Here is a 27320-nt window from a genome sequence, read left to right as displayed (position 1 = left end):
AGGAGGGAGGGGGAGGGAGGGGTGGGGGGAGGGAGGGAGGAAGGAAGGAAGGAGGGAGGGGGAGGGAAGGAGGAGGGGAGAGGGAGGGAAGGACTAAGACGCTGTCTCTGCCCTGCCAGCACTGTAGCACCACAGCAGGAAGTGCACATGCACTGAGCAAGGTGGGCAGGGCTGACCAGAAATGGGGAAAAGCAGGGAAGGTTGTCATGGTTTGAAAGAGACAATTTAACAAAGCCACATGAAACACTCGTGGGAAAGCCACGTTCTGAGGTTACGGGAGCCTCTTTTCTGATGAGAGGTTCAGACAGGGCCCCTGACTGCCCAAAGTCACACAGCAGGGACCGAGTCGTCAGAGCCTGGGTTTGAGGACGGGCCTCCTCCCTCCCGGGCCTGGGCTGGCCTGGTGGGGAGGAGGGGGAGCCCCACCCAAGCACAGGACAGCCCACCTTGATCTTCCCACAGGCGATGGCTTGGTTGAAGGCCATGGCGATGGCCACACGGCCCTTCTGGTCCGAGTACAGGATCCTGGCCTGGGAGCCCACCACCTGCGGAGAGAAGGGTGAGAGCTGACTGATGCCGGGGATGCTCGGGAGACACGTCCACCAGCATCAGACGGCCGCCTCCAGGGAGGCAAGAGGCAGCTCTGGAGTCCAGCACTCGCGTCCTGCCCCGCGTGTCCACGTGCAGTCTGGGCCCCCAGATGTCCCTCCTGACCCATCCCCGCAGGGTTCACTCCCAGGGGCCTCCGGGACCCTGACCCGCCTGTCTCCGGGGATGTCACCTCTTGTGGGCGCCACCCCGCTCGACCCTTCCAACCAGAGCAACCTCAGCACCCCCCAAGGCGTTTTGATGTGTCTGCCTTGCTCCAGCGTGGCACCCAGAATCTCCTTAGTGAGTCTGTGAGGAAGACGCTACTGTGCTCATCACAGGCCCCGTTTTACAGGTGAGGAAGCGGGCCGGGGAGGCTGAGCCCCTGCGCACCACCACCAGGATGCAGCCCCTTTGGAGCTGGGGGGCGGTCACTGCGGGAACAAAGGCTCCCGGAAATGACAGCGTTGTTACTGCTAGCACAGCAGTCATTGTTAGCACCGTGGCTCTCAGCCGGGCAACATCTGGGGATGACTGGACATCTTGGGTGCTGCTGGCATGGGTAGGGACGCTGCTAGACTCTGGTCCCCGGGGCCAAGAATATCCAGCCCCCAGGCGCTCGAAGAGGTATTAGCGCCCACGTTCATGGCAGCATCATTCACGGTAGCCAAGAGGGGGAAGCAACCCAGTGTCCATGGCCGGTGATGGATAGACAAGGTGTGGTCCATACAAACAGGGAACGTGATTCAGCTTAAAAAGGAAGGAAATCCTGACACGTGACAACATGGATGAACCTGGGAGACACTGTGCTCGCTGAAATAAGCCAGACGCAAAAGGACAGGGGAGGAGAGAGGGACTTAGTGTCTGACGGGGACAGAGTTTCAGTTGGGGAAGATGAGAAAGTTCTGGAGATGACGGTGGTGATGGCTGTACAAGTGTGTATGTGCTTAATGCCACTGAGCTGTACCTTAAAAATGGTTCAAATGGTAAATTTTATGTTATGTATATTTACCACAATCAAAAAAAATTCATCTGGCCCCAAATGTCAGCAGTGCCGAGACTGAGAAACCCTGGACTCTCCAAAGCGGGTGCAGGTGTTTCCCTCAGCCGCCCAGGGACGGGGTGAAGCACGGCCAGGGGCGGGGGGGGGGTGAGGGGGGCGTCCACAGGAGGCCCGCGCATGCCAGCCTCTCGGTCAGCCTGTGGCTTCCTCGGCCTCCCGCTTTCCACCCAAAGGCCTTACTTTACTTGCGCCAGCTGCCGCAAATCTTTTTTGGAAAAACTGTACCATAAAGCAGCACGGCAGCCTTTCAGATTTCCTGGATCAAGAAACAGAAAATGGGAGGAACTGACACAGGGTTGCCAGCTTTGTCAAGAGTGTACATTAAAAGAAACAATTAAAATGTTAAAAGGACAATCTTCTGTGATCACCAGCTTTCATGAGAGACCAGGGAGGGAGGGAGGGAGGGAGGGAGTGGGGGGGAGGGAGTGGGGGGCAGGGATGGAGGGAGGGGGGTGCGCAGCCTGAAACAAGGGGGAAAGACGCAACGTCCAAGTAACTTTAACTCAAACACAAAGAGAGGGTCCCGCTCGCAGGCTTGGGGCGGCGTCCAGCTGGCCGCCCACATGCCCTCAGCCCCGCACCCCCGCCGGCCCCTTCTCGGTGGTCGTGCCCCTCCTCTCCGGGCCTCCCTGGACTGGCCCCCCCATCTCCACCTCTTGCCCCACCCTCCCGGGCCCAGGCCCTCAAGTCCAACAGCGACGGCCACGGGCATCTCAGGCTCCAGGTGGATGGCACGAAGGGTTTTGTGGAGAAATGCATCTGTGACCACTGGGCCAGGAGGCGGCGGCAGCCTGGGTGGACAGGGCTGGACCAGGAAGCCCAGGAGGGGGGCTCAGAGCTCGGGGCAGGCCTGGCTGAAGCCCAGGCCAAGGACCCGCTGGTCCAGACGTGGTGGCGGCATCCGGCCATCAGGGTCTGTGGCCAAAGGCCTGTGACCCACACGCCCATTTCTCACTTTGCCCTGGTGTATCCGGTTGGCTGTCTCCTCAGGCCTGTGCACTGGCTGACCCCTCTGCTTCCCCCATTGTCACTCCCCCCCACCCAGCCCCCAACCCCACTTAGACCTGAATCCACAAGTCAGCTCCTCAGAGGCACCCTTCTGACGGGTCCGGGTCCGTGTAAACCAGTCCCCACCTCGAGCCATCTGACGGGTGGTCACGCTCACAGTCACAGAAATGCCCGTCCCCCGAGCCCTGGCCCCGCAGAGCGTCAGGGGGCCCGCTCCAAGCCCCACACCACAGCCAGGGGGCACGCGCCGCCTCCAGCATCTCCACCGTGCAGATGGGACGGGAGGCTCAGAGAGGCCAAGCCACTCACCCCAGGTCACACAGCGGAGAAGCCAGGAGAGCTGGCTCCAGGGCCCAGCAGGGGAGTGAGGGGAGGAAAGACCTGCCTGACCCCGGTTGCTGCCCTGGAGCCCAGGCCCCCTCCTGAAAGGTCCTGGGCTTCTCTGTCCAGTGGCCCCCGGGTGAGGTGGCCAGTGGGGACATCACCTAATTGGCCCAGGGGGCAAGCAGCACCTCACCTCGGGCAAGGTCCAGCTGCCCCCACCCTAAGCCCGCCAGGCTGAGCCCTCACCAGCCGGTGCTGCGAGGCCTCCCGGATCCAGCGGATGCTGTCCATGTACTGCTGCTCCACAGCCGGACTCACTGCGGGGAGAGGGGAAAGGGTGTCACAGGCACCGGCAGCCCCTGCCCCACGGTGGGGGGTGGCGCAGACCCTCCCTCGCGAAGGCTGAAGTGCAGAGGCGCCTGTCTGTGTCCACAGACGGAGCCACAGATGGCCTGGAGCAGCTGTGACATGGAGACGCAGAGGGGCCTGGACACGGGGGAACGGTGCAGACGGACACAGGGGCAACTACAGGGAGCCAGAGTGCCGGCACCAGGCACCACCCAAGGATGTGCCCTGTGCCCACGGGGCCAGGTAGGGGACCACGTGTCCAGGCCGCCCAGCACCGCCAGGCAGGTGTCTACTGGAGCCTCTGGGGGTCACCCGTGCGCCAGCAACTCCTACCGACAGCCTCACCTCCACCAGCAATGGCCTCCTCCAGCACTGACGTGGCCAGCTGATCCGTGACCACCAGGTCCTGCGGGTCCCCGGACGTGCACACCCAGCGGAAAGGCCCAAATCCCTGGGAGAATATGTCCCTGCGAGGGCAAAAGGCTCGTCACCTGGGGGCTTCCCAGGCTGGCCGCACCCCCTGGCTGGGGGTCACCATGGTCCATGGTCCGCGAGGCCGCAGATGCTCGAGAACTGAGGAGGTGAGGGCTGTGCGCCAGCCGGGGGGCTCGTGGGGGCCTGTGTAGTGAGTGGGGCGTCGGTGTCCACAATTGCTGCCGGAAGCCCCTACGCCACGAACTGCACAGTAACTTCCCCCACCCCCCTCTGTCCCCTCGCTGTCCTCTCCCCCAGTTCCCGGCACCCCTCTCAGAGCTGTACCATCTCTGGCTGCACGAGCAGGGAGAGCTGGGACACAGACAAGCAGAAATTCCTTAAATTGCTGCTGGAGACAACCTGAAAACCAGGCAACTGAAACTAAACATTGGGACAAACGGTAAACGTAAAGCCCAATCTGCTTTAAGTGGGCTGACCTTCCGAGGGGACTCCCGGCAGAGGAACGCAGGGGCCTCCCTGGGCTCCCGCGCCCACTACCCCCCGGGGACACCCCAGGGGCCCTGGCCCAACTCTGGCCCCTCCCCTCCCACAATGAACCTCAGAAGGACGCGGGCCTCTCTCGCCCCCCTGGGGTCCCCTCCGGTGCAGATCCGGGGCTGCTCCCCACCCCACCCGACCCCAGCGGCTCAGGCCCGAACTCCACCCTGTCCTCTCCCTCCGGCCGCTCCCTGGTCCCTGCTTGTTCCGGCCCACGCGGCCAGGAAAGCACACGGGCTGCAGGGATCAGGCCCTCCGCCGCCCACTCGGGGCTCAGGCGTGGCCGATCCTGTTCTGTCCCTGAGGCCCTCCACAGGGTCTCTCATTTTCAGCTCCTTACCCCCTGCATTTTGGGGTGGAAAGCCAGTGACCCGGTGCCGTGACCACTTGGGGCCAAATGTAGGTCTCAGCACGTGGCCTGAGCAGTAGGGAGAGGAGGAGATCTTCAGACCTGCATGTCTAGGATAGACACTGGAAGGGCCCATCACTCACCCCATAATGTGCTGGACGTACGAGGGGTAGCGGAACTCCGTCCTGTTGGCGCCCGTCTTCCCCACGTCAGCCCCTATGCGCAGAGACCCAGCATCACCTGGAGAAACCGAGGCCCAGCGAGACCAAGGCCCTGGCAGGGCCAGCTTCCAGAAGGGACACGTGGAGCCAACCCGCAGGCCACAGTGCCCCGCCCGCGAGGCCTGCAGAGAGGGGACCCCCCCCCTTCTCTCTCACCTGCTCTCTGGGCCTCCAGGAGGAAGGCGTTGCCATAGTCCCAAAAGAAGAAGTTCTCCTGGGCCAGCCTGTTGATGGCCGAGACGTGCCTCCTCAGGCTGCGAGAGGTGCGATCAGTGGTCAGCTCAGCACTGCCCGCCAAGGCTGTAACCGCAGCCGAACCCCACGAGCCCCACCTCCCTGCTGACTCTTGCCCCAGCTGACCCCACCCCTCCTGGCTCCACCCCTTGCTGACCCCACCCCTCCTGGCTCCACCCCCTGCTGACCCCACCCCTGACTGGCTCCACCACTCCTGGCTCCACCCGACCTGACCCCACCCCTCCTGGCTCCACCCCTGCAGACCCCACCCCTCCTGGCTCCACCCCCTGCTGACCCCACCCCCAGCGCCTCCTTCCTGGAAGTCCCCGTCGCTGCCGGCTCCTCAGGTCCCCCTACCCTTCAGGACCCTGCAGGCAGCCCCTAAACTAGCGCCTACGGGTCGGGTCGTCAGCCAGCCAGCCTGGCGTGGGGACCAGACTCAGTGCTGAATAAGCAACTGCCTCTTGCAGAAGCGCCTCAGGCTCCCCTCCACCAGCACCTGCTCAGCACTCACACGTGCTGGAAGCTGCCCCCCGTGTTTTGCAAATGTCACCGCAGTCTGTCCCCAACATACCCACGGGCCAGGGAGCCCATGACCCCGTGTGACAGAGGAAGAGACAGAGGCCCAGAGAGGTTAAGGATCTTGCCCGAGGCCACACAGCTGCCCTAGGAGAACTGGGCAGAGGCCAGAGCCTCCCAGTTCAAAGTTCCTGCAGGCCATGTGTGCCCCCATCCCTCCCCCGAGAAGCCCTGGGACCTGCATCACCTTTCCTGGACCAGGGCTTTGAAGGCAGCAGGGTCGGAGGCCATGAGGCTCTGGGCCTCTGCGAAGCCCAGCTGCACGGGGTAGTAGCCACCGTTGAACGGGTTGTGGCAGGACGTCTGGTCTGACCCCAGGTCCACCAAAAGCTCCCCCGTTGTGTCCAGTTCATGGACCAGGCGCTCCCTGGGGAGACTCAGGTGGTCAGGGCAGGGCAGGCAGTGCCGGGGCCCGAGCTCAGGGTCCAGCCAGGGGGGCACGCAGCGTTTCCCAGCCCACACGGCCAGTAGTCAGGCATGGAGGCTCATCCTGCTTTCCCTCTGGAAAGATCCCTGGCGGGAGGGCTGCCTGGCTGGGCAAAGGCTGCCGCGAGCTCGGCCAGGATCCGGGCCATGAAGGCTGGGAGCAGAGCCTCAAGCTGACGCTGGAAGCCTTGTGTCCCGGGAGCACCTGGCCCGGGACCTTGGCTGGGGGGGCTCACCTGGTGTCCCCAAGGCTGCCACCCCCCCCCAATTACCAAAGATCCACCACGTTGCCATGGTAACCAAGGCTGAGGGCCTCCTTCCTCTTCCTCGCTTCCCTGGAAGGGCAAGGGCAGGACAGAGGGCCCCATCGCACCTGCCCACGGCTGCCCACCGCCAACACACAGGCCCCAAGCTGGTGGGGATGCAGAAGGCCCAGGAGGCACCCAAAGCACCACGTGTAAGCGTAGGCCTGAGGCGCAGGGACCCACGAGGCGTGTCTTTTGAGGACCCAGGCCTGAGGGGAACAGCAGACTTGAATGCCCTCGGGAGGGCTGGCTGGCAAAGGTGCCAATTCCTCCCCGCCCCAAGGTGCAGAATTCCATTAGCAGAACTAGGGCTGTTGCCGCGAGGACTCTAACAGGGATCTCTGCAGGACTCACCCAAGGCGATCCTTAAGCTGCAGGTGTCACTAGAGGCGACTCTAAACATTATTCGAGGGGCTTCCCTGCGGGCGCAGTGGTTAAGAATCCGCCAGCCAATGCGGGTGACAGGGGTTCGAGCCCTGGTCCGGGAACATCCCACGTGCCACGGAGCAGCTAAGCCCGTGCGCCACAACTTCTGAGCCTGCGCTCTAGAGCCCGCGAGCCACCACTACTGAGCCCGCGCGCTTGGCAGAGCCCATGCTTGGCAACAAAGAGAAGCCACCGCGGTGAGAAGCCCGCACACCACAGTGAAGAGTAGCCCCCACTCGCTGCAACTAGAGAAAGCCCGCACGCAGCAACAAAGGCCCGCTGCAGACAAAATAATAATAATAATAATAAATAAATAAACAAACATGATTTGGAAAAATAAAAGGACAAAAAATGAAAGCATATTTGGGGGAAACAGAAGATGTGAATACATGAAAGCCCCACAGACGCGGGAGGGTCACCATTCCCATCTGCATCTCCGCAGCTCAGGGCGCAGAAATGTGACCAGACGGCTGCTTAAGGCATTTGTGACACTGATTTGGACTGTGTGTGTGTGTGTTCATGCGTGTGACCGTGGAATTAAGCACCCAAACTTTGTGTGACAAGAGGGAGCAGGCAGATGGAAGAGGACAGAAATGTCACAGTGGGTGAAAGTGTGTGTGAGCACGCGAGTGTGTATGTGCGGGTGTGTGTGTGTGTGTGTGTGTGTGTGTGTGTGTGTGTGTGTGTGTGTGCATCTTCCGCAGCTCAGGGCGCAGAAATGTGACCAGACGGCTGCTTAAGGCATTTGTGACACTGATTTGGACTGTGTGTGTGTGTGTTCATGCGTGTGACCGTGGAATTAAGCACCCAAACTTTGTGTGACAAGAGGGAGCAGGCAGATGGAAGAGGACAGAATTGTCACAGTGGGTGAAAGTGTGTGTGAGCACGCGAGTGTGTATGTGCGGGTGTGTGTGTGTGTGTGTGTGTGTGTGTGTGTGTGTGAATGGGCACGTGTGCTCCAGATGCACCCACGGGATCGGAGCCAGATCAGGCGAGACCCTTCATGCCACACTAGGAGGCTGGAACTTCTCCTGTGATTAATGGAGAGTTTTCTGCCGGTTTTCAAAGATCTATGTCCAAAAAGTATCCAGTCTTGGTAATGGGAGTATTTCTCACACTCTGTGTGTCTTTGAACATTTTTACATAAGCCCCCTGGAGACCCTGGGGGAGCCTAATTGCAGCAGGTGGAGCCCCCTGTGCAGAGGTGAACTCCCCAGACGGGGCTCAGTTCTGCAGAGCAACTTCGTTGAGAGGATGCTTCAAAAAGGGCACCTGATCAGTGGCCTCCAGGGCAGCCCTGCCCCGTCCCCACTGAGATAACTGAGGAGACAGCACGCGGCGGGGAGGGGCCCAGCGCCACAGGACCAGCCGTGGCCCCCTTGGGGAGGAGGACGGGCCTTGCAGAACCTGACGGGGTCCTGTTGAGGAGAAGCTCCACCTCCCAGGGGCTGAGCAGATCCGAGCAGCACCTACTGTGTGCCAGGCTCTGGGCTGGGCACCGAGGCACCACGGGGAGAAACGCCAGACATGCTCTTTGCAAAACTGTGGCTGAGCGTCGGGGTCACCGAGAAAACTACTGAAGTCTGTTAGACCACGTGTATGGGCACCACGGAGGCACACGGGCTTCCCCCACGCTCGCGGAAGGGACCAGCGGGAAGCAGAAATTTAGAAGGTCCCAGCCCGGTCTCCCCGCGAGCCGGACACTGTACCTGAGTCTTTCAATGCAGCGGTCCAAGCTGTCGGTCACTTCCATCAGCCAGCCTTGCTTGTGGCGTTTCATGAGGGCCGCTCCATCCACCTGGGACCACAAGGCACGGGTGTAGATCACCCCCTTTCCCAACAGGGCCAGGCAGACCCTACGAGCTGCTGTCAGTACTCACTCCCCCTCCTGCTTTGCACCAACGAACCCTGGATTCGCTCAGCGTGACGCCGTGCCCGGCCCCAGGGGATGAATCACATCCTACCTAATCACAAGTGCCCTCCCACCGCTTCCAGCCTCCCTGTGGATAAGAACGTCCGTTTGCTCCCATACTGACTGATGAAGTAAAAGAACGAGTTTCTAAGGCATTATTTCCCCGCTAAAATAGAGTCAGCCATAGCTGGCACTTCTCCTTTTCCCTGCCTTGAATGTAGATGGGATGGCTGGGGCTGGGGCAGCCACCTGTGTGCGCACGAGGGAAGCCCAAGAGAACCTCGAGATGCTGACCCTGACATTGAGCTGCTGAGCCAATGCCAGCCCTGCTGGTTACCTGAGAAAAATAAAACCCTCTTTGTGTAAGCTGCTCTCGTTGGGTTTTCTGTCACCTGCAGCCAAGTGGGCTCCTAACAAGTACACCTGTGCATGTCACAGCCTTACTATCAGCCAAGGGCAGATCCCACGGTGCGGGCCCCCGCGCTTTCCTCACAGCCGCCCCTCCCCTTCGGCTCCCTTCCTCTCTTCCTGCCGGAGGAACTCAGAGCCAGAGGGAAGGCTCCTGCGCTCTCCCCGGCCCTCCCCCGACCGACCGCTCTGTCCGATATGGGGGAGCGTAACTCACTTACTCACAGGCTGTACTCCAGGGCCCCAGGGCAAGGGAAGCCAGGCCTCAGGCTGGCGGTTTCGGGGCACAGTGTCGGCAGGCACTGGCCCTGGCCGGTGATGAGCACTTGGAGGCGGGGCGCTCGCTGCCCTGGGGAGCCAGGCTGGGAGGCTCGGGGGGGTGACCAGCCCTGCTGGTTACCTGAGAAAAATAAAACCCTCTTTGTGTAAGCTGCTCTCGTTGGGTTTTCTGTCACCTGCAGCCAAGTGGGCTCCTAACAAGTACACCTGTGCATGTCACAGCCTTACTATCAGCCAAGGGCAGATCCCACGGTGCGGGCCCCCGCGCTTTCCTCACAGCCGCCCCTCCCCTTCGGCTCCCTTCCTCTCTTCCTGCCGGAGGAACTCAGAGCCAGAGGGAAGGCTCCTGCGCTCTCCCCGGCCCTCCCCCGACCGACCGCTCTGTCCGATATGGGGGAGCGTAACTCACTTACTCACAGGCTGTACTCCAGGGCCCCAGGGCAAGGGAAGCCAGGCCTCAGGCTGGCGGTTTCGGGGCACAGTGTCGGCAGGCACTGGCCCTGGCCGGTGATGAGCACTTGGAGGCGGGGCGCTCGCTGCCCTGGGGAGCCAGGCTGGGAGGCTCGGGGGGGTGAGGGCGAGAGAAGGGGGGCAGGCGGGGGGCTCTGGAGGGGGGCGGGGAGGCGCCCCCGCCGGCTCACCTCCGCAATCACGCCAACGCACCCCAGGATGACGGCGGCTTTGGCCTGAGCCCCACTCATCCCGCCGAGTCCGGAGGTGACAAAGACCTTCCCGGCCAGGTCCTGGGCGCCCAGGTACCGCCGCCCGGCGTTCAGCACGGTGAGCTGCAGGGCGGTGACTCGGGTTCGCGATCCGCGCCAGCCTGTCCGCCCCCCAGGCCCGCGGGCAGGCGCGGCCCGCCTCTCACCACTGTGCCGTGGACGATGCCTTGGGGACCGATGTAGCAGTAGCTGCCCGCCGTCATCTGGCCGTACCTGCCCACAGGGGGGGAAGCGGGGTGAGCCGGTGCCTGGGGCCCCACTTCACATGGCCTAAAATGCACTGTCATCACCCCAGGGGCAGCACTACCTCCTCCTTCAGGAACAAAAGAAAACTAGAGAAAAGGCCACAGTCCCCCATTTCTGGCCCCCCTCAGACCTTTCACAGACAGGTTGCATTCTCTTAAAAACTGTAATAAAATCGGTAAAATCACCGGGGAACATTTAGCCACACGGACAAGAGCTGACGTGTTCCCAGCACCTCCAGGAGAGGAGGAGTCACCACGCCTTCCCGTGGTGGCCAAACCCTGGGGGAGCTGAGCCGCTGCTGCAGGAGGAGGCCCGGGGCCGGGGGAACACAGCGCGGAGAGGGCCGCGGCCTCCCGGCAACACCCCGAACCCAGACAGTCTGCGGGATTCCGGTCCCGGGACGCCCAGACACCGTCACGGGGGCCGGGGAGGGGAGCTCTGCCCCCCGTCAGGGGACACCTGAGACTCGTGTGTGGGCATGCAGGCAGAGTCCAGCGAACGGCGTTAGTTTTGTGTGAGCGGTTATTGCTGGCCGAGCAAGCACTGTTTCTGGAGCTGTGTTTCCCCCAAACACAAGGCCTGCAGGGGCCTTTCCATGTCAGCACCCCCAGACCTTTCGTGGCTCCGCAGTCGACCCCATCGGAGGTCGCAGGATGTCCCCTCTCCCCGTCGGTCAGCCGGGAGGCTCGGCTGGGCCACAGGACGAGGCTGCAGTAAGCAACCTCCCTGGCCCTGCCGTGCCCTCCAGGGTAGAATCCAGGAAGGGGGTGCCAGGGCATCAGTGCAAACATTTAAAATACTAATAGACAGCATTAGTATTTAAAATACGAATAGATTTTAAATACACTTAAAATACTAATAGACAGCATTAGTATACTAATAGACCACATTCCAGAGCGACTGTCCCCACCAGGGCTGATGGGAAATTTTGCTGTTGTCTTAGTTTTACTCTTCCCTGAGGGCCACTGAGGTCAGGAGACCCTAGAGGCTGCTGTCCCCCAGCCACTTTCTGGACCCTCTCTCCTCTGGGTCAGGCTGCATCCTGATTCTAGCAGATCCCATAACTGGGACAAAGCACTGGACCATTTAGAACCTCTGCTTCCTCTTCCATAAAATGGGGAGTCATGACCTTTGCCTTGCAAGTTTGTGTGAACGTGACAGGACGTAAGAGAACCGTGCTGACACGATAAACACCTACCAGGGGGGCGGGTGAAAGCCTCAGCCGCCACCCAGGTCGCCTTTACAGCTAGGATCTGAGCTCCAAGGTCGCCCAGGGACGTGCGGCAGGGCTGCGAACGGATTTTAAGACCTTCTGATTCCATCCTTTGTCTCACCTGAGATCACTCTTGGGGCTAAAACCATGGGGTCAGAGTTTGGGACTTTGACTGCGGTCACTGGATGTGGCCCTCCCGTGCCCGCAGCCTTGCTGTATAGACCTTGACACCCCAGCCTGTGGCTGCCTGTTCCCCCACGTACCCCCCCACCACGGAGGGGACCGGTTCCATTTTTGTCAGCCTGGTGGTGAAAGGGCTTTGCCCTGGTCAGCGGTTCTCAGATTCCTTATACAGGTAACCCCTTCCCACCTCTATGGTGATTTGCATCTTCTCTTTGGTCAACTGCTCGCAGTGCCTGGGGTCAGCCCTCAGGGGCAGCCAGACCAGGTCTGACTCTGCAGCTCTGCCCCTTGAAACTTCTGTCCTGAGCCTGCAGGACAGGAGCCCAGGGGCTGGTCCACGGCCACACTGAGGCCGCCGAGCAGACACCGACTATCCCCCTGCTCCCACTGGTACAGAAGAGGTGGTCAGGCCTCATACTAGATGATAGTAACAGCAACTTATTATGTAATAACAGTAACTACTTATGACGAAGGAAAAAGGTAATTGGGTTTCTGAGCCTCAGTTTCCTCCTCCACAAAATGGGTTAATAAGGGCCCCTAGCTCAGAGGCTTCTGTAAATCCTAGAACAAGTGGCGGGGGCCATGATTACAATCATTCATAGGCTATCGGGCTGAGGCCCGGCGGGTTGGCCCCCAGCGCGGCAGACTTGCTCACACTTTACGTGGTGACGATGCCAGAGCGCCGCTCCCAGAGACCCGCAAACACGTGCAGATCAGGGATGTCCTGTCTCATCCTTTACACGCCCAGCACACTGGGAACAACCCAAACCAGGTGGCAAGGGAGCTAAATAAAGGACAGCGCAACTGAGCGCTGCCGGTGAACCCGAGCAAGTCAGCCCGAGTCCTGAGTAGGGCACAGGTGCAGAGGGCGCTGTCCCTGGCTGTCCAGTCACCCCCGCCGAGCGTCCGCACACACACGGGACGTCGGGCAGGACACAGGAGACGTTGTGAACTGGGGCGTCTGGGCGGGAGGAGGTTCCCTTCTCGCTGGGGCTCCTTCTACAACGTCTGAGGGAACACCCCCAGTTGGAGCGTTAATGTGACAGCGCGCTCAGGGGCTGCACAGACACACACATCGTCAGAGCGCACAGAACGGAGCACGTGATGCGTGTGTTTGTGCATCTGTGACATGTAAATTTCACCTCAAGACCAAAAAAACCTGTGGGGGCTTCCCTGGCGGTCCAGTGGCTAAGACTCCGTGCTCCCAATGCAGGGGTCCCAGTTGGATCCCCTGTCAGGGAACTAGATCCCACGCGCATGCTGCCACTAAGAAGCCCGCGTGCCGCCACTAAGAAAGTCTTCATGCTGCAACTAAAGATCCCGCATGCTGCAACTAAAACCCAACGCAGCCAAATAAATAAATAAACATTAAAAAAAGAAAAAAAACTATGGACAAATACTGAATCCCAGGCAACAATATTTGCAGCTTACTTTGAGACGCATCAAAAAAATGATCGTGGATCTAGGGATGGATAGACAGACAGGAGATCAAGTGAATTTAGCAGCATATTAATCACAGAATGTTGGTGTTCCCTGTTAATTCTGTCAATTTTCTGTATGTTTGAACCCGATAGTAAATTGTTGCAAAAGTAGGATTCAAATTGTATGTTCACTTGCTCACACCTATATGAAAATTGTAGGCATATCTATGAAAACTCGCGGGAAATACATAAATGCAAAACCGTGCTATAGGGCTTCCACTGTGAGGGCTTTTCAAAGTTGTAGTTACTATTGCTGCACCGCCTTATAATAAAGCCTGGCGAAGGCCGTAACATAAGCTGAAACAGCACTTACATCGTCACCCCCATGGCAAAGAGCTTCTCGTACTCCGTCTTGGAGGAGTAGTTGGGAATGACCTGCACGAGAGGGCTGGGCTGAGGGCTGGGGGCAGCGCCGTGGCCTTGGGGACGATGGCCCGGCGGGCGTGCGGACACCCGGCCCTCCCCGCTGCCCGGGGACCCACCATCCCGTTGGTGATGACCAGCCTCGGGGCCCCGGGGCTGCTGGGGAAGAGGCCCAGGGGGTGTCCGCTATACATGACCAGCGTCTGCTCCTCCGTCATCTGGGACAAGTAGGACATCGTCAGCCAGAACTGTGGGGAGAGCGAAACACGGGGGGCTCTGTGAGTGGGGGCCCTGCACCAGCCCCAAGTCCCCCCGCCCCCCCCCAGGCCCTAGCTGTCCTGCCCAGAGCCCTCTACCCTCCGGTGGCTCTCCCTCAGGACCTCCGACGTCCCCAAGTAGCCTCCAGGGCTGGGATCTCAGGCATCAGGGAGGCAGAGCCCGAGTCCTGAGCCTGGTCTGTAAGGTGCTTCCAGGCCAGAGGATGTGGGAGAAGAAAGGCCTGGGGTCAGGGCGGGGCCAGGCCACACAGTCCAGCGTACCTGAGCCCAGTTGCTGAACACCTGCCCGTTTCCTCCGTAGGTCACGAGCTCCTGGGGAAACTGGGGAGGACACGGGGCGGTCTGAGATGGGGCCCTGGAAGGGAGGTCCCTGCCTGCGCCGGGCTCAGGGGCCAGGTGGCCGAGGGTCCCCGAAGGACGAGTCGGGGGCAGGGGAGGAGCCAGAAGGGGTAGGTCCCGGGGACGGCGGCCCCCCCGTGACCGGGTAAGTGCTCAGTCTGGGTGAGCGTCAGAGCTGGGTCTGGGGTCAGTGTCAGGGGTCTGTCTGGGGCCGGGGCTGAGGAAGCTCCCGCCACTGCCTGGAGTGGTCACGTCCTAGGACCCTTTCACCCGCAAGTAAAATACTCAGGGACCCCCGAGGCCTAACCTTTCTTGACTATGGGTGTCAGAGGTACAGACCGGCGCTCAAGGACGCCGGGAAAGGGACGTGTGGCCACCAAGCACTTGAGCTGCAGCCCGTCTGACAAGCTCTAGGGGTAAAATATACCTCTGGTTTCAAAGACTTAGCAGGAAAAAAACACTACAAGATATTTACATTGATGATGACATGCTAAATGGTAATATTTTTGGTATACTGGGACAAACTACAGCATTAAATCTGTTTCTTTTCAGTTTGCACGTGGCCATTAGAAAACGTAAAACTACACGTGTGTCTGCTGATGCGGCACCGTAGTTACCGAAGACGCAGCTGCCGGCGGCGCCGCGGAGAAGGGGATGATGTCCTCCCTGCACTGTCTTTGCAACTTCCCTCAAATCTGTCGTTATTGCTACATAAAAAGCTTGAGCGCGTCGCACGTGCTTCTCCCACTGCGTTTCCACTGCTGGTCCCCGGGCCCGGTTCCTGGCCTTTACCTGGGCCACAGCAGGGTCCAGGGTGTTCATGACCATGTGCATGATGGCTGCAGCCACTCTCGTCCGGCAGGGGTACTGCTCCACCGGGTAGGCCCTGCAAGGGGGGTGCAGCTGCCAGGCCTGACGATGGGCGGGCACAGGCGCCCTTCCTGCTAAAGCCTGGGCCCAGCCTGGCCTGGGCGCAGAGGTGGGCAGCAAGCCCTGGCATCCCGCACAAGGCGCCTTGGAACTCCCAGCAGGAGGAGGTTCCCAACGCTCTCCTGCTTTGTGCCGGGCCCTCCCCACCCAGGCGGCCCTCCCTCCCCAGGGCGCAGGCTCCAACTGGGATAAAGCGGACTTCAAGGCAGAGCTGAAGCCTCTCCTCCAGGTGCACTTGATTCATCCGTCCTTTCCTTCAGGCCATCAGTGCCCCTGGGTGCCAATTCTGCGGTGGGTGGCAGGCCAGCAGGCCCAGACAGGAGCCAGGGCGTGCGGCCCCTGCTTGGGGGTCACTCCAGCCAGTCTGCGCTTCTGGCGTTTCCAAGAACAATGTGCTCAGAGTGTGATGCCCGGGTAGGGGCAGCATCTCCGGGGGACGGCGAGGAAGGCAGATCCTCCTGCCCGGACCTGGCTGCAGCCCCAAGCCTGGCCCAGGGCAGAGGCATCCATGGGCCTCCTAGCGGGAACAGCCTGCACCTCCCCCTCACCGTGTCCTGACCCCCAGCAGGGTCCCTCCAGGGAGCCTCCCACTCTGGGCCCCTGTGAAGCTCTGCCCGCCGCACTCACTTCATTTCAATGTCGGGGCAGAAGCGGTACATGTAGATGTGCCCATACAGTCGCAGCTCCTGGGCGAACTCGGGGGCCAGCAGCTCCTGGGTGTCCGGGGGGAAGTACCGAAGGGCATTCCTCAGCGCCAGCTAGGGGTGGGGGAAGGGGAGAGAGGTGAGGATGGCAGGGGGTGCGGGCTGCAGGCCAAGATCTCCCCACCTGGATTTGCCTCTGCTCCACTCAGAAACCCAGGGCCCCGTCCGGAGACTGCCTGGTCCCCACCCCAGGCCAGCCTACCATGATGCCTCCCGCAGGAAGCCTTCCCTGACTGCGCTTCCTGCTTCCCGTCAGCAGCCCTCGAGTCCCTCGCTCTTCTTGCTCACCGGGGACCGGGCTGCTTGACGCAAGGCAAGGACCAGGGAGGGGCTGCCCGGAGGCCTGTGGCTACAGCGGCAGGTACGGACTCAAGGGGAGGGCAGGCTGACAAGCCGGGGCCGGAAGCAGCACCCAGCGTGGCCGGCAGCCTCGGGCGGCACACAGCTCCGGGAGGCCCAGGGCAGTGGCTGAAGACGGGGACCAGCGCCCAAGAGCAGGAAGAAGTGTCTAAGGCTTCTCATGGCACCACGGAGAGCAGACCGACTCCTGCCCCCGTCAGCCTTCTCCAGGCGGCCCTCGTGCTCCCGTCCGGCCTCGGCGCCTCGGCCCCTTCCCTTGCCGCTGCCCCAGCCCCCGTGCCAGCTGCCTCCCTGGGAGCCCCCTCCTCGAAGCCCCGGTCCAGACGCCCGTCCCCGGGGGCCCGCCTTGACCTTGCCGTCTTGACTCTCAGCACCCCCATGCTTCTCTCCCAGCCAGGCTCTGCGTCTCCGGACGCTTCAGCGTTGGTTGTTTCCTTGCCTCCCATCAGTCTCGCTGAGCTCAAGGAGGGCCAGGGTCCCGGCGGACCCTTCACAGCGCTCCCCCCCCACCACCCGGGGGGCGCGGGGTGACAACCCTGTGTCGGGGTAGACGTCGAGGCCATTCCTTCAACCAGCTGACCCTGGAGAACGAACTGCTCTGGGGGCGTGATGAGGAGCCGGTGTGAACGTATTCATTCAACACAGGTCCACCGAGGGGGAGGCGGTGTGAGCCTCAGAGAAGACGGGTGGGCACAGGTGACAGCAGAGGAGCCTACGGCCCCGGCCTGGGCCCTGAGGACACCAGCACGTGGGCAGGCGGGGCGGAGGGCCAGCCCTGGAGACAGAGAGCCGGGACCCGGCCAGGAGCCGAGGAGAGAGGCCCAGGCGGAGGACAGCCTGTCCCGTGTGCCCTGAGGTCCAGCACCGCACGACAAGGGTGTCACTGGGGGCCTGGGGGCACGTGGGGTGGGAGGAGAGAGGAGGGGAAGGGTGATTCAGGAAGGAGCCCAGGGCAAGAAGGGCAACGAGGGAAACCCCAGCTCAGGAGTGACGGGAACTTGAAAAGGTTTGCACAGCGAGGCCCTCTTTACCGTCCACGTGGCACAAAAGCACATAATCCCTGCTCTCTTGGAACAATCGAAAGGCGGCTAGAAATACGTCCACAGGAGGTGCTCAGACCCCAGCAGGCTTGAGAATCGCCCAGAGGGTCAGGTGCATCCGGAGGGCGGGGCCCTTCAAGGTCACGCCCGGTCGCCTCGGCCTGGGCCTCTGGGGTCCACGTTACACCTCGATGCAGAGGTTGGGTGTTTTTTTCTATCAGTGTACAGCTTCTAATCAGAGCTTGCCAAGAGAAACTGAACATTTACAGAAAAGTTTCAAAAGCAACGTGTCACACACACACTCCACGGGAGGCTTGACCTTACTACACGGACCCTGATACATCCTACCCAGCTGTAGCTTCTTTTATTTCATTTTCCAACGAATACTGGTTCTGACCCCCTAAGCCCACTTCACAGCTGGTGGGCTATTTCTCCTTGTGTACAATTTCCATCTCAGGATTGGTGAATTTCTCTTTATCCCTGAAATTCAGAAAATTAGCCTGGATAGATCTTCATGTGGACTATTCCACATTGGGGTTTCTTTTTGTTCTTTCAACGATAAACTGTCTTTTTATCTGAAATTTCACATTTTTACTAATTCAGCAAAGTTGTCTTCTATTATACTTTTGTTCAATAACTTTACCTTCTGTGTCTGAATTTACATAACAGGCCTGCACTGACTATTTCTTGAGTGAAAAAATTAAAAAAGCAGCAGCTCTGCTGGCCTGGACTCAACACTGCAAGCTCTGAATGGGGGCAGTTCTCGGGGTCAGGACGAGAAAACGCAACTCGGACAGGCGTGTGACCTGCCCCCGGGGGGATGAGAGGCAGCCTCAGCAGAGGAGGCCCCATGAGGACAGGCCAGGTGGAGAGGCGGGACGGTTTCCCAACGAACTCGGAAAGGCAGGCACAGCTGCCTACCCGGCCCTGCTAAGCACCAGCTGGACCAGCCCGGGAGGCCGCCCGCCTGTTTCTGCATCTCTCGGGACGCCGGCTTGGCCGTGTCGCTGGAAGGACTAACAAGATACCATGCACGGCCCAGCACACAGTGCAGCGCTGCGCCCTCCTGTTCCTGTAAAGACACCCAAGCCAGAGCCTGGGGCATTTCCTGCTTCTCCCCCTCCCCAGCTTTGCAGCTTCCTTGTTAAAGGTCTTCAGTTTACTTCAAACGCTACCAGGAAGAGCCCGTGGGGGCCATACTTGGGGATTCACCCCCGGGGTCCGCTGGCACTCATATGCCGCAACGCTACCGCCTCAGCTCCACGGCAAGTCTGCCCCGGAGGGTCTGCTGTGTAGCACGTGGATTTTCACAGGTGAGACTGTGGCCTGTTAATCATAGAATGCAGTTACCGGTGGGCTCTTACTGGCAAAATCAGAAGTATCTAAGGCACATAAACTGGACAGAATTCTAGAGGCCCCTCCACCTCCCCGACCTTGACCTCACAGGCATAAGAATCGGACAAGCTCAGTGGCCTGTACCCTTAGGGTCATGGGATTATTTCATAAAAGTCCCGTGTTCAGCCATTGGGCTGGAGAATTCTGGGTGCCTGATGGGATGGGGGACAGAATTACGGCCCCCAGAGATGTCCACACCCGATTCCCTGGGAATATGTTATGTTACACGGCAAAAGAGACTTTGCAGATGTGCTGACGGAAGGAGTTTGAGATGTGAGATGATCCTGCCTATCCAGGTCAGCCCTCGTAATTACAAGTGTCCTTCTGAGAGGAGAGGGGAGAGTCAGAGTGAGAAAGAGGGATTTCAATGCGCTGTGCTGCCAGCTTTGAAGACAGAGGATGGGCCCAGGAGCCCAGGAACGCAGGCGCCTCTGGAGGCTGGAAAATGATGCAGCAGGGCTGGTGCTTCAGGAGGCTCTGAGGGCAGAATCCCTCCCTTTGTCTTATCCAGCCTGCACACCTCACCTCTCTGACCTTCAGCCTCCTCTTCTGTAAAACGAGCAGATGGCCCCCACCTCACAGGGCTGTTCGCCCGGCACCTGGCACACACGGGCCACTGGGGGGCCAGCTGCCAGGACGACCGTCTGCACGCTCATGGCCTCCACGCCGGGCCCCTGTCCACCTGCCCCCCAGGAGCTCTGCACCAGCCCTCGCTCTCTGCGGGCAGCAGGCCAAGCAGCAAGTCTCACTCCTGCTCGGAGACCTTCATGGGCTCCTGACACAGCACAGACTGGTAGGAATCCAGGCCCCCCAGGAGTCAGGCTGGGCCTGGCTCTTGAGGTCGGAACCCAGCCGGGGCCTCCGCGGGGCCTCGTCCACCCCAGCTTACTTTGCACAGGCCCGTCTCTGCGTGTCCGCCCACTGCCTCCTTCTGTCCCAGGTGCCTCGCCTCTCAGATCTCCAAGTCTGGGAACCTTGCCCCTGGTGCCAAGACCCCCTCCTCCAAGAAGCTCTCCTAGGTTTCTCCTGCCCGCTGAACCCTTGGAGGGTGTCGGTTCGGGCGCCTCGCACATGGTCTCGTTCACTCATTCAACAAACCGCTCTGGCATCACTGAAGACCCGGAAGTGAGCCCCACAGAACCCCACCCTCGAGAAGCTGAGGATCATGGTCAGCAGTGGTGGGAGGTCTTCAGACCTGGGATCTCAGGTCCAGCACAGCCCCTGAGGGTAGGGCACGCTTCGGGGAAATATCGGTAAGAGAAGCTGCACGTGGGGGAGCGGGGATGCCGAGGGCGTCTCTAACAGGATGTGACGAGACCCTCCTTCTGCACTACAGTCCCACAGCGACTGAAACGCGACGGCCGGACCATCCTCCGCGTTTCAGCAGAAATCCACTTAAAGAAGAACAAAGGGTGAAGCATGTTTTCGTTCGTCCAAACCACGAAAAACAACAACAGTTCAAACAATGTGGCAGCTCCAAATGCACCAACAAGGAGCAGCCTCAAAAGAAACCAGCCTGGGGCTTCCCTGGTGGCGCAGTGGTTGGGAGTCCGCCTGCAGATGCAGGGGACACGGGTTCGTGCCCCGGTCCGGGAGGGTCCCGCGTGCCGCGGAGCGGCTGGGCCCGTGAGCCGTGGCCGCTGAGCCTGCGCGTCCGGAGCCTGTGCTCCGCAACGGGAGAGGCCACAACAGTGAGAGGCCCGCGTACCGCCAAAAAAAAAAAAGGACGGACACACATACCCTGTGCGCACATAGAAAGTGTCTGGAAGGAGACACCAAAAGATTATAAAACGTTATAATATTTGACTTATCTCCTAAAACTACCTTTAAAAGCTTAGGTCAAAATTCAAAGGTACATTTAAATAAAACAGAAAACCAGCCACGGGAAAGCGTAAAGCCGGCCGCTGAGGAAGCCGTCCCTGGGTCTGGGCCTGTCCAGGAGGAGCTCTCGCGTCCTCTCGCAGGTCCCGGCGGGGAGCGGACGCGTGGGCCCTCCGACACCCACTGCTCCTCCCAGCCGGCTGGCGTCCTGCGTTTCAATCCAGCCAGGACACCGTGGACCGCAGTCCGCCCAGAGCCCACCCACAGGCTGAGGGCTCAGCCCCACGAGACGGCCCCGCTTCAGAGGCCAACTACACGCCCCACCGTCGCCTGTGCTCCCGACCAACCAGCTAGGAATGGGGAGCCCACGCCCCTCCTCAGGTTTAATAATTCGCCAGCATGGCTCACTGAACTCAGGGGAACACGGTGGCCGGTTTATTACATAACAAAGGACGTGACGAAGGGTACAGGTGAGGTGCAACCCTCGGCGGGGGCGGGGGAAGGGGCAGGCATCCCCCGGCACCTCCACGTGTCCACAAACCCAGACACTGCCAACCCTGTAGCTGGGGGATTTGGGAGGCGTAGGCATGATGGATGGATCATTAACTCCATTCCCGGCCGCTCACGTTGAACGTTCCAACGTGCAACCACGGCTTGGACTCTCTGGTGACCAGCCCCGACCAGGAGCCCCCGGAGTAGCCTCCTGCCGCCCAGGGAATTGCAGCAGATCTAGGAGCTCAGGGTCAGGAATCCGGGTCAAAGACCAAACAGCAGCAGGAAGGGGGAGGGGCACAGATCGATACGCCTATTTCTCCTTGTCCCCCAGGACCAGCTGGCTGCAGGCGCCCCACGCCCCGGGCACCCACGCCCAAGATTCAGCCCCTTCCACAGCTCAGACTCCCCAGGCCGCACGGCACCCCACTCCAAGGGCCCTCGTCCTCCAGCTGATTCCATCACCGCCCACCAGGGTGTCCCCTGGGACGCGCAGGCGGCACAGCCCTCTGGGTCCCCACGCCAAAGGTCGAGGCATTGGCGCCCAGCAGGAAGGTGACCAGGGTGGAAACTCTAAGGTCCGCCTGGTCCTCCCGCAAGCCCCTCCAGTCTGCACGCCCTGTGCCCCCGCTCCCACGGCCGCCCCGGGAGGGCAGCAGCCTCTGTCCGGGTGGCGGGATCCCTCTTTTAATCTCTGCCCTCACTTGTATTTGCTACTTTCCCCCACAGTTCCTGAAGTTGTCAAGTCATCCTCAGTAAAGGAAAGCAGAAGAAAGCTCTTTCTCTGCCTCATTCCAGCCGCCTGCGCACACCTGCGTGTCACGGTCAGGAGGGGGCACCTGGTGGCTCAGGCTCCGGAAGCTGGGGCAGGACGTGCAGCCCGGCTCCTGCGCTCACTTCGCCTTCCTGGGCTGGAGGCGGCCACAGGCCCCCGCTTCCTGGCTGGGTGATCGTGAGCCCCAGGGTCCCTCCCCATCAGTAAATGGGGGCCGGAGTCCTGCACCCCAGGGCGGCCGCTGGGCAAAGAATGAGGGATATTGGGTGTGAAGGAGTCTGGCACACACGGCTCAGAGCAGGGCATGGGCACTGCCCAGCCGGACCGCCGAGGGCAAACGGCCCTGCAGGCGGGGGCCCAGCCTCTTACCTGCTCCTCAGCGGGGCTGAGGCCGGGGGTCCTGACCGGGGCGTGGGGCACCCCGGCCCAGCGTCCACGGTTCTCTGGGAGGGGCCGCAAGGGCAGGCCGGAGCACAGCGCCCGGAGGCTGGACATGTCTGGCAGAGGCGAGGCGGAGGCCCACTCTGTGCGGGGGCCGCGGAGAGACTGGGCCGTCGAGGTCCAGCTGGGCGGGGTCCTCTGGCTCTAGGCCCACCTCCTCCAGCCCCTCATTGGGCCCCGGGCCTCCGGAAGGAGCCGTGCGTAGGTCGTAGGTCATAGGGTCACGGCCCCCAGGCTGGCGGCCCGCAGTGTTGACCCGGGGGCGGCGTCCTGGGAGCGGCAGGCTCCGTGCCAGGGACGCCCGGGTGAGGGTCCGTTTGTCCTTCTAGTGGGGTGCTGGCCCTGAGCGCATGGGGAGCGCTCGCGTGTTCGGGTTTGTCTCGTGGGGGAGTTCCACCAGGCAGGCGACATGGGGTTTGTGTCTCGATGACGGGGGGGCCCGAGACACTGACCCGGCCCAGAGTGTGGTGCCCCTGGTATCCCTCCTCCCTGCCCCCTGGGTGACAGGGGTGGCGGGGGCCCGGCCGGCGGCAGCGACGCCCTCCGCAGCCCCCGCTGAGGCGCCGGCTGCCCCACTCCTTCCCGAGCTCTCGGCGAGGCCCCACCCGTGAGCGCCTCTGTGGGAAGGCGCTGCGCCTCAGTCCGCACTCCGGTTGGGGTAGCTGAGGCCCCGGGGCCACTCACACAGCCGGGAAGAGGGCCCCCTAGAATCCCAGGGGCCCGGGGAGGCAACACAGCTGGCTGTGAGCCCAGCTCAGCCGCTGGCCAGCCCTGCGGCCTTGGGCCAAGTCCCAATCCACACAAGGCGCGGGGGGCACGCGGCCGTCAGGTGAGCGCCCAGCGTGGGGCCTGCACTTGGCGCGAGAGCAGGACGGCTGACACCTCCCGATGTTTATTCCTCGGAGCACCCTGTCCCCTCAGCGGCCTGTGGGGCTCACTGTCCCGTTTCGTAGGTGTGGAAACCGCCCAAGGCCGCACAGCTAGTCCTGGTGGAGCTGGGATCTGGGCCCTTGGAGCCGAGGGGTCCGGCTGCAGCCGCCCCTCGGCCTCCCAGATCTCCGGCCGGGCAGCGAGCGTACTCTTGTGTCCACGTGGCGGGGAGGCTGCCTCGGAAGGTGAGCCGCAGACACGCACCCAGGCTTGCAGCCGTCCATCCAATGCTCTCTCCAACGCCAGGGACCGGGCAGTGTCCTGGCCCGGCACCGCTACGGGCACCGGGGACAGGCCCCTGCCTGGGCCTGCAGGTCACTCAGCGGCCGGTACCTGCACCTCCCGCTCAGAGGGCGGCGGGAAGAGCTGGAGAATCGCCAGCCCCCTCCCCGTCTGCTGGGGAGCAGCTCTCCGCCAGCAACAGCGGTGGGCAAATACCCCAGTGCCCTCGCCCCGGCAGGGCGTGGGTGGAGGTAGCAGCTCTGGGGAGCCCCTGGCAGGAGTGGGCTGAGCTGCCCCGCGGGTATCTCCATCCCATGTCCCCAACAGACAGGCTGTACCGAGACCTCCGCTCAGGATTTGCTTCTGGGCGAGGCCTCAAGAGAAGCCACAAATCTAACGCTTTCTGCGAAATCTCATTTTTAAATGTTTGCAACCAATTAAAAACATTTTCCGCTGTCCTGAACCGAAGGGGGGACTGTATCCGTGTCCTGGTTGTGACCTCGTGCTACAGACAGCAGGACGCTACCACGGGTGAACAGGGCGCCCGGGTCTCTCTTACTATTTCTTACAACTGCACGTGAGTCTACAAGGATCCCCAAATAAACAGTTTAATTTTTAAACACCCTAAATCTATTTAAGAGCACTGGGATCTCACAGATGTTAAATATGGCAGGCAGGTAAGTTGGAACCTGGCTATACCACTCATGAGCTGTAGATCCTTGGGTCAGTTCCTTAGCCTCTCTGTGCCTCAGTTTCCTGGTCTGTAAAAGGAAAGCAGTAACAGTAGCTACCACGTGGGATCTGTCTGAGTGTTAAACGAGGTAACACACGTGAAGGTCTTAGAACAGCGCCTGCACAGAATCAGCACCAGATAAGATGTTATTTTTCTAATTGTTGCCACTATCAAAAAAGCAAGGAACAGAGTAATGTAGTAGCACAGAAAGCAAAGAAAACGTATACACGTGGGCATGAACTGTCTCTGAAGGATCCACAAGGAACTGGGAGAGAACAGGAGGAAAGGAGACCCTTCCCTGTAAGACTGGTGCTTTCCACATGGCCAGGGTGCCAAATGCCACTAAATTGTACACGTTTCAATGAGTAATTTTATGGTATCTGAATTTCACCTCAATTCAAGAGAACTGTGGAGTTTTTGAATTTTGCTCCATGGACAAACCAAATAAATAAAATGTAAAACTAACAAGGAGTAAAGAAAGGCAGGCAGGCAGGCCCTCAGCATGTGCCTCCCTGGGCCTCAGGCCTCGGGCTCCTGGTGCTGGCCATGGCCTGTCCTCTTCAGTGTCGAGTGCCTGCCTTAGTCTCCCCTCCCGTCACTCCTAGGGGCTACTCCTGTCCTGGCCAGCCTCTCTTCCTAGCACCTGGCAACCAGCACCGCAAGCCCAGCCCTGCCCGCCTGGGACCACCACCCAGGCCACACTGGGCCCCAATCTCTGCCGTGTCACCAGCAGGCCCATCAGGCCTTCTCGAGCCAGGCAGGACCTCTGTCCCTTGGACCACCAACCTAGTCTCTGCTTCCCCTCCTTCCCCTCCAGACACCCTGCCGCCCTGGGTGGCTTCTCTGAGGCACCCTGACCTCTGACCCCTCTACTTTCAAAGTATAGCCGGGGCCCTGAGACCACGGCACCCTGGTCCACACCCCTCACCTCTCCCAGGGTCGGCCCAGCCTCCCTCCCTCCCCAGCCCCCTCCCCCCAACCTGTAGTCCATCGGCAGGGCAGCGGGGCAGTTAGAACAGCCCACACCGTGGCCCACGACGGGCTGGGGACGTGGACGCCCTATCTGCCTCTCCGACTTCTCCCATCCACCTTGTCCACCTCAGAGCCCCCTTGCTGCTTCCTGTCCAAGGAGCGTGTGCATCTTTATGCCCTTGGTGGTTTTAAACATGCCGGCAAATCCCTGCTTGGGTGCTTCTCTGAGTGAGGCTGGGGCACCCCTAGTGGTTCCCGGGGAACCAACAGGAGGCAGCCTGAGGCTCCGTGGGAGCCACCCCCGGAGCCAGACCCCACTTGGGGCTTGAGGAGTGAGAGAGCTGCGGTGTCTGCCCAGCTGTGACGGAGCCATCGGGTCGGCCAGCCTGGGCCCGCCTCCGTACGACCAGTCCCAGCTGCCGCCTGACGCAGGAGCGTGAGATCCCCGGTGAGAAGCACCCACTTGAGCCCCTTCCCCAACGCCTCACCCACTGAATTGTGGGCGAAATTGAAATGTTTAACGCCTACATTTTAGGGCAGTTTGTTACTTAGCAACAGCTACTAGCAGGGCGCCTCAGGGCCTCCGCAAGGGCTGTCCCTTCTGCAGCTTGCCACCTACTCACCTCCGCTGCTGGCACCTCCCCAGGCTGGCCCTGCACACCTCCCTACGTCCACCCTGTTTTCTTCATAGCACGTTTACCACCTGCCGTGATCGCACACGTGCGCTCCTTTTCCTATGCCCTCCCCCACCCATACTGTAACCCACGAGGGCAGAGAGCGCCCTGTCCTGTTCTCCCCTAGGGCCTCAGCACCCGGTGGGTACCCAGTGCCTGTTGAACGAGGGATTGAATGCATGCGAACTCCCGTGAGAGGGCAGAGGCCGCAGCTGGCGTCTTCTCAGGGGAGCTGCCAAGGCCCTGGGCCTCTGGCGAGGCATGCTCACCCTCCCACCCGAGGACCCAACACGGGGGCCTGCAGGGACTTTCCTGGACGGGAATGGGCTGAGATGTTGTCCTCAACTTGGGCCACCAGGTGGCAGCACAGGGACCGAGACTCCTTCCCAAGGACGCCAGGGGCTGGGACCCTGCAGAGAACGCTGGTCCCAATGCAGGTGTAGGGGAGATTGGGGGCCGGCTGGGGGTGTAGATAACCGGGAGTCCAGGTCCTGGGCCCAGAGCAGCAGCAGCCCTGCCTGCAGGCCATTCTGGGCGTGAACTGGATGCTCCCCAAGGCTCTCTGTCCCGTGTGTCTGGAAAGTCATAATAAGGAGCTTCTGGTTTGTCTGTGAACTGTTTCCTGCCCCTCTGCCATTTGAGACCTATCATAGCATTTGGAGCCATATCTTTAAGACAGCAGAACTATTATTTATTTAATATTCTCCTTTAAATAGACCTTTAAAACTTACACGTAACGGGAAGGAATTTTTACACCAGCACCTTAACAGAAACCAGAGTCACCTGCCAGAAACAGACAGTAACTGTAAAAATAAAATAATCACCAACGTCAAGTACTTAGATGGCACTCGCTGAGTGCCAGACGCCGTGCCAAACATCTCCTGCGTCTCATTTAGTTCCCAAAACATGATGAGGTGTGTCCTAGTACTATCCCACTGCAAAGGGAACTGGGGCACAGAGAGGTTAGGCCACTTTCTTGATCTCACACAGCACGTAAGTGGCGCCACCAGGGTTAGAATCACCAGATTCTTCAAAAGCAGTTCAGAAACGCAGCCTTTCCCACACACTCACACTGCTCAGTGTCGGCTCAAGCACACACACCAGCACACACGGCACCAGCTGCCCCCGTGGGTGCCCGGCTAGCCCGATTTCCAGGCATCAAGACCCTGGGTTCAGGCCGGGTCTCCCAGCCCCCAGGGATTCACCGTCATCCCCCTGCACTCAGGAGTCCTCAGCGAGTTCTAAATGCTCCCCTGGGGTCTGGAGCAGCTGTGGGGGACCAGGTGAGGCACAACAGTCCTGATGCCCGGAGGCGTGAAGTGGGACCCCCACCTCAGCCCCCCGCCCCGGCCCCCTCTCCCGGGGCTGCGGCCTGCAGGCGCGGGGATCCAGGCAGGACCTGGAGACCCCCGTGTAAAACAAGGCTACAGGGTGGGCTTGGGAGGAGAAAGAGACACCCTTGGGCCTGATTCCGGGAAGGGGGGCTCCGGGCGAGTCATGTATAGGCGGCTAGGGCCCCAAGCCAGCCCCTGGACCCCTGGTGCGTAACGCAGCAAAAAGGCAA

The 27320-nt window shown here is 60.9% G+C and overlaps 1 protein-coding gene across 1 annotated transcript in view; it reads right to left on the bottom strand.

The window, feature by feature from the left end:
* The window catches only part of UROC1 (urocanate hydratase 1), a 34406-nt gene extending 12062 nt beyond the window's left edge, over positions 1-22344 (bottom strand). The window contains exons 1-16 of the mRNA XM_024117296.2: positions 22154-22344; positions 15825-15955; positions 15060-15153; positions 14190-14249; positions 13770-13898; positions 13601-13662; positions 10311-10377; positions 10084-10227; positions 8553-8641; positions 6385-6447; positions 5874-6053; positions 5030-5127; positions 4796-4868; positions 3677-3798; positions 3230-3300; positions 447-545 (exon numbers count right to left, since the gene is read on the bottom strand). Coding sequence (XP_023973064.1) covers positions 447-545; positions 3230-3300; positions 3677-3798; positions 4796-4868; positions 5030-5127; positions 5874-6053; positions 6385-6447; positions 8553-8641; positions 10084-10227; positions 10311-10377; positions 13601-13662; positions 13770-13898; positions 14190-14249; positions 15060-15153; positions 15825-15955; positions 22154-22279 — 1608 coding nt within the window. The 5' untranslated portion in view covers positions 22280-22344. The remainder of the gene's footprint in view (positions 1-446; positions 546-3229; positions 3301-3676; positions 3799-4795; positions 4869-5029; positions 5128-5873; positions 6054-6384; positions 6448-8552; positions 8642-10083; positions 10228-10310; positions 10378-13600; positions 13663-13769; positions 13899-14189; positions 14250-15059; positions 15154-15824; positions 15956-22153) is intronic.
* Between the last annotated feature and the right edge of the window lie 4976 nt (positions 22345-27320).

Source organism: Physeter macrocephalus, chromosome 18 (assembly GCF_002837175.3).
Source record: "Physeter macrocephalus isolate SW-GA chromosome 18, ASM283717v5, whole genome shotgun sequence".
NCBI classification, from domain to species: Eukaryota; Metazoa; Chordata; class Mammalia; order Artiodactyla; family Physeteridae; genus Physeter; species Physeter macrocephalus.
The sequence above is the reverse complement of the archived record's forward strand: the minus strand, read 5'-3'. Positions and strand labels throughout refer to the sequence as shown.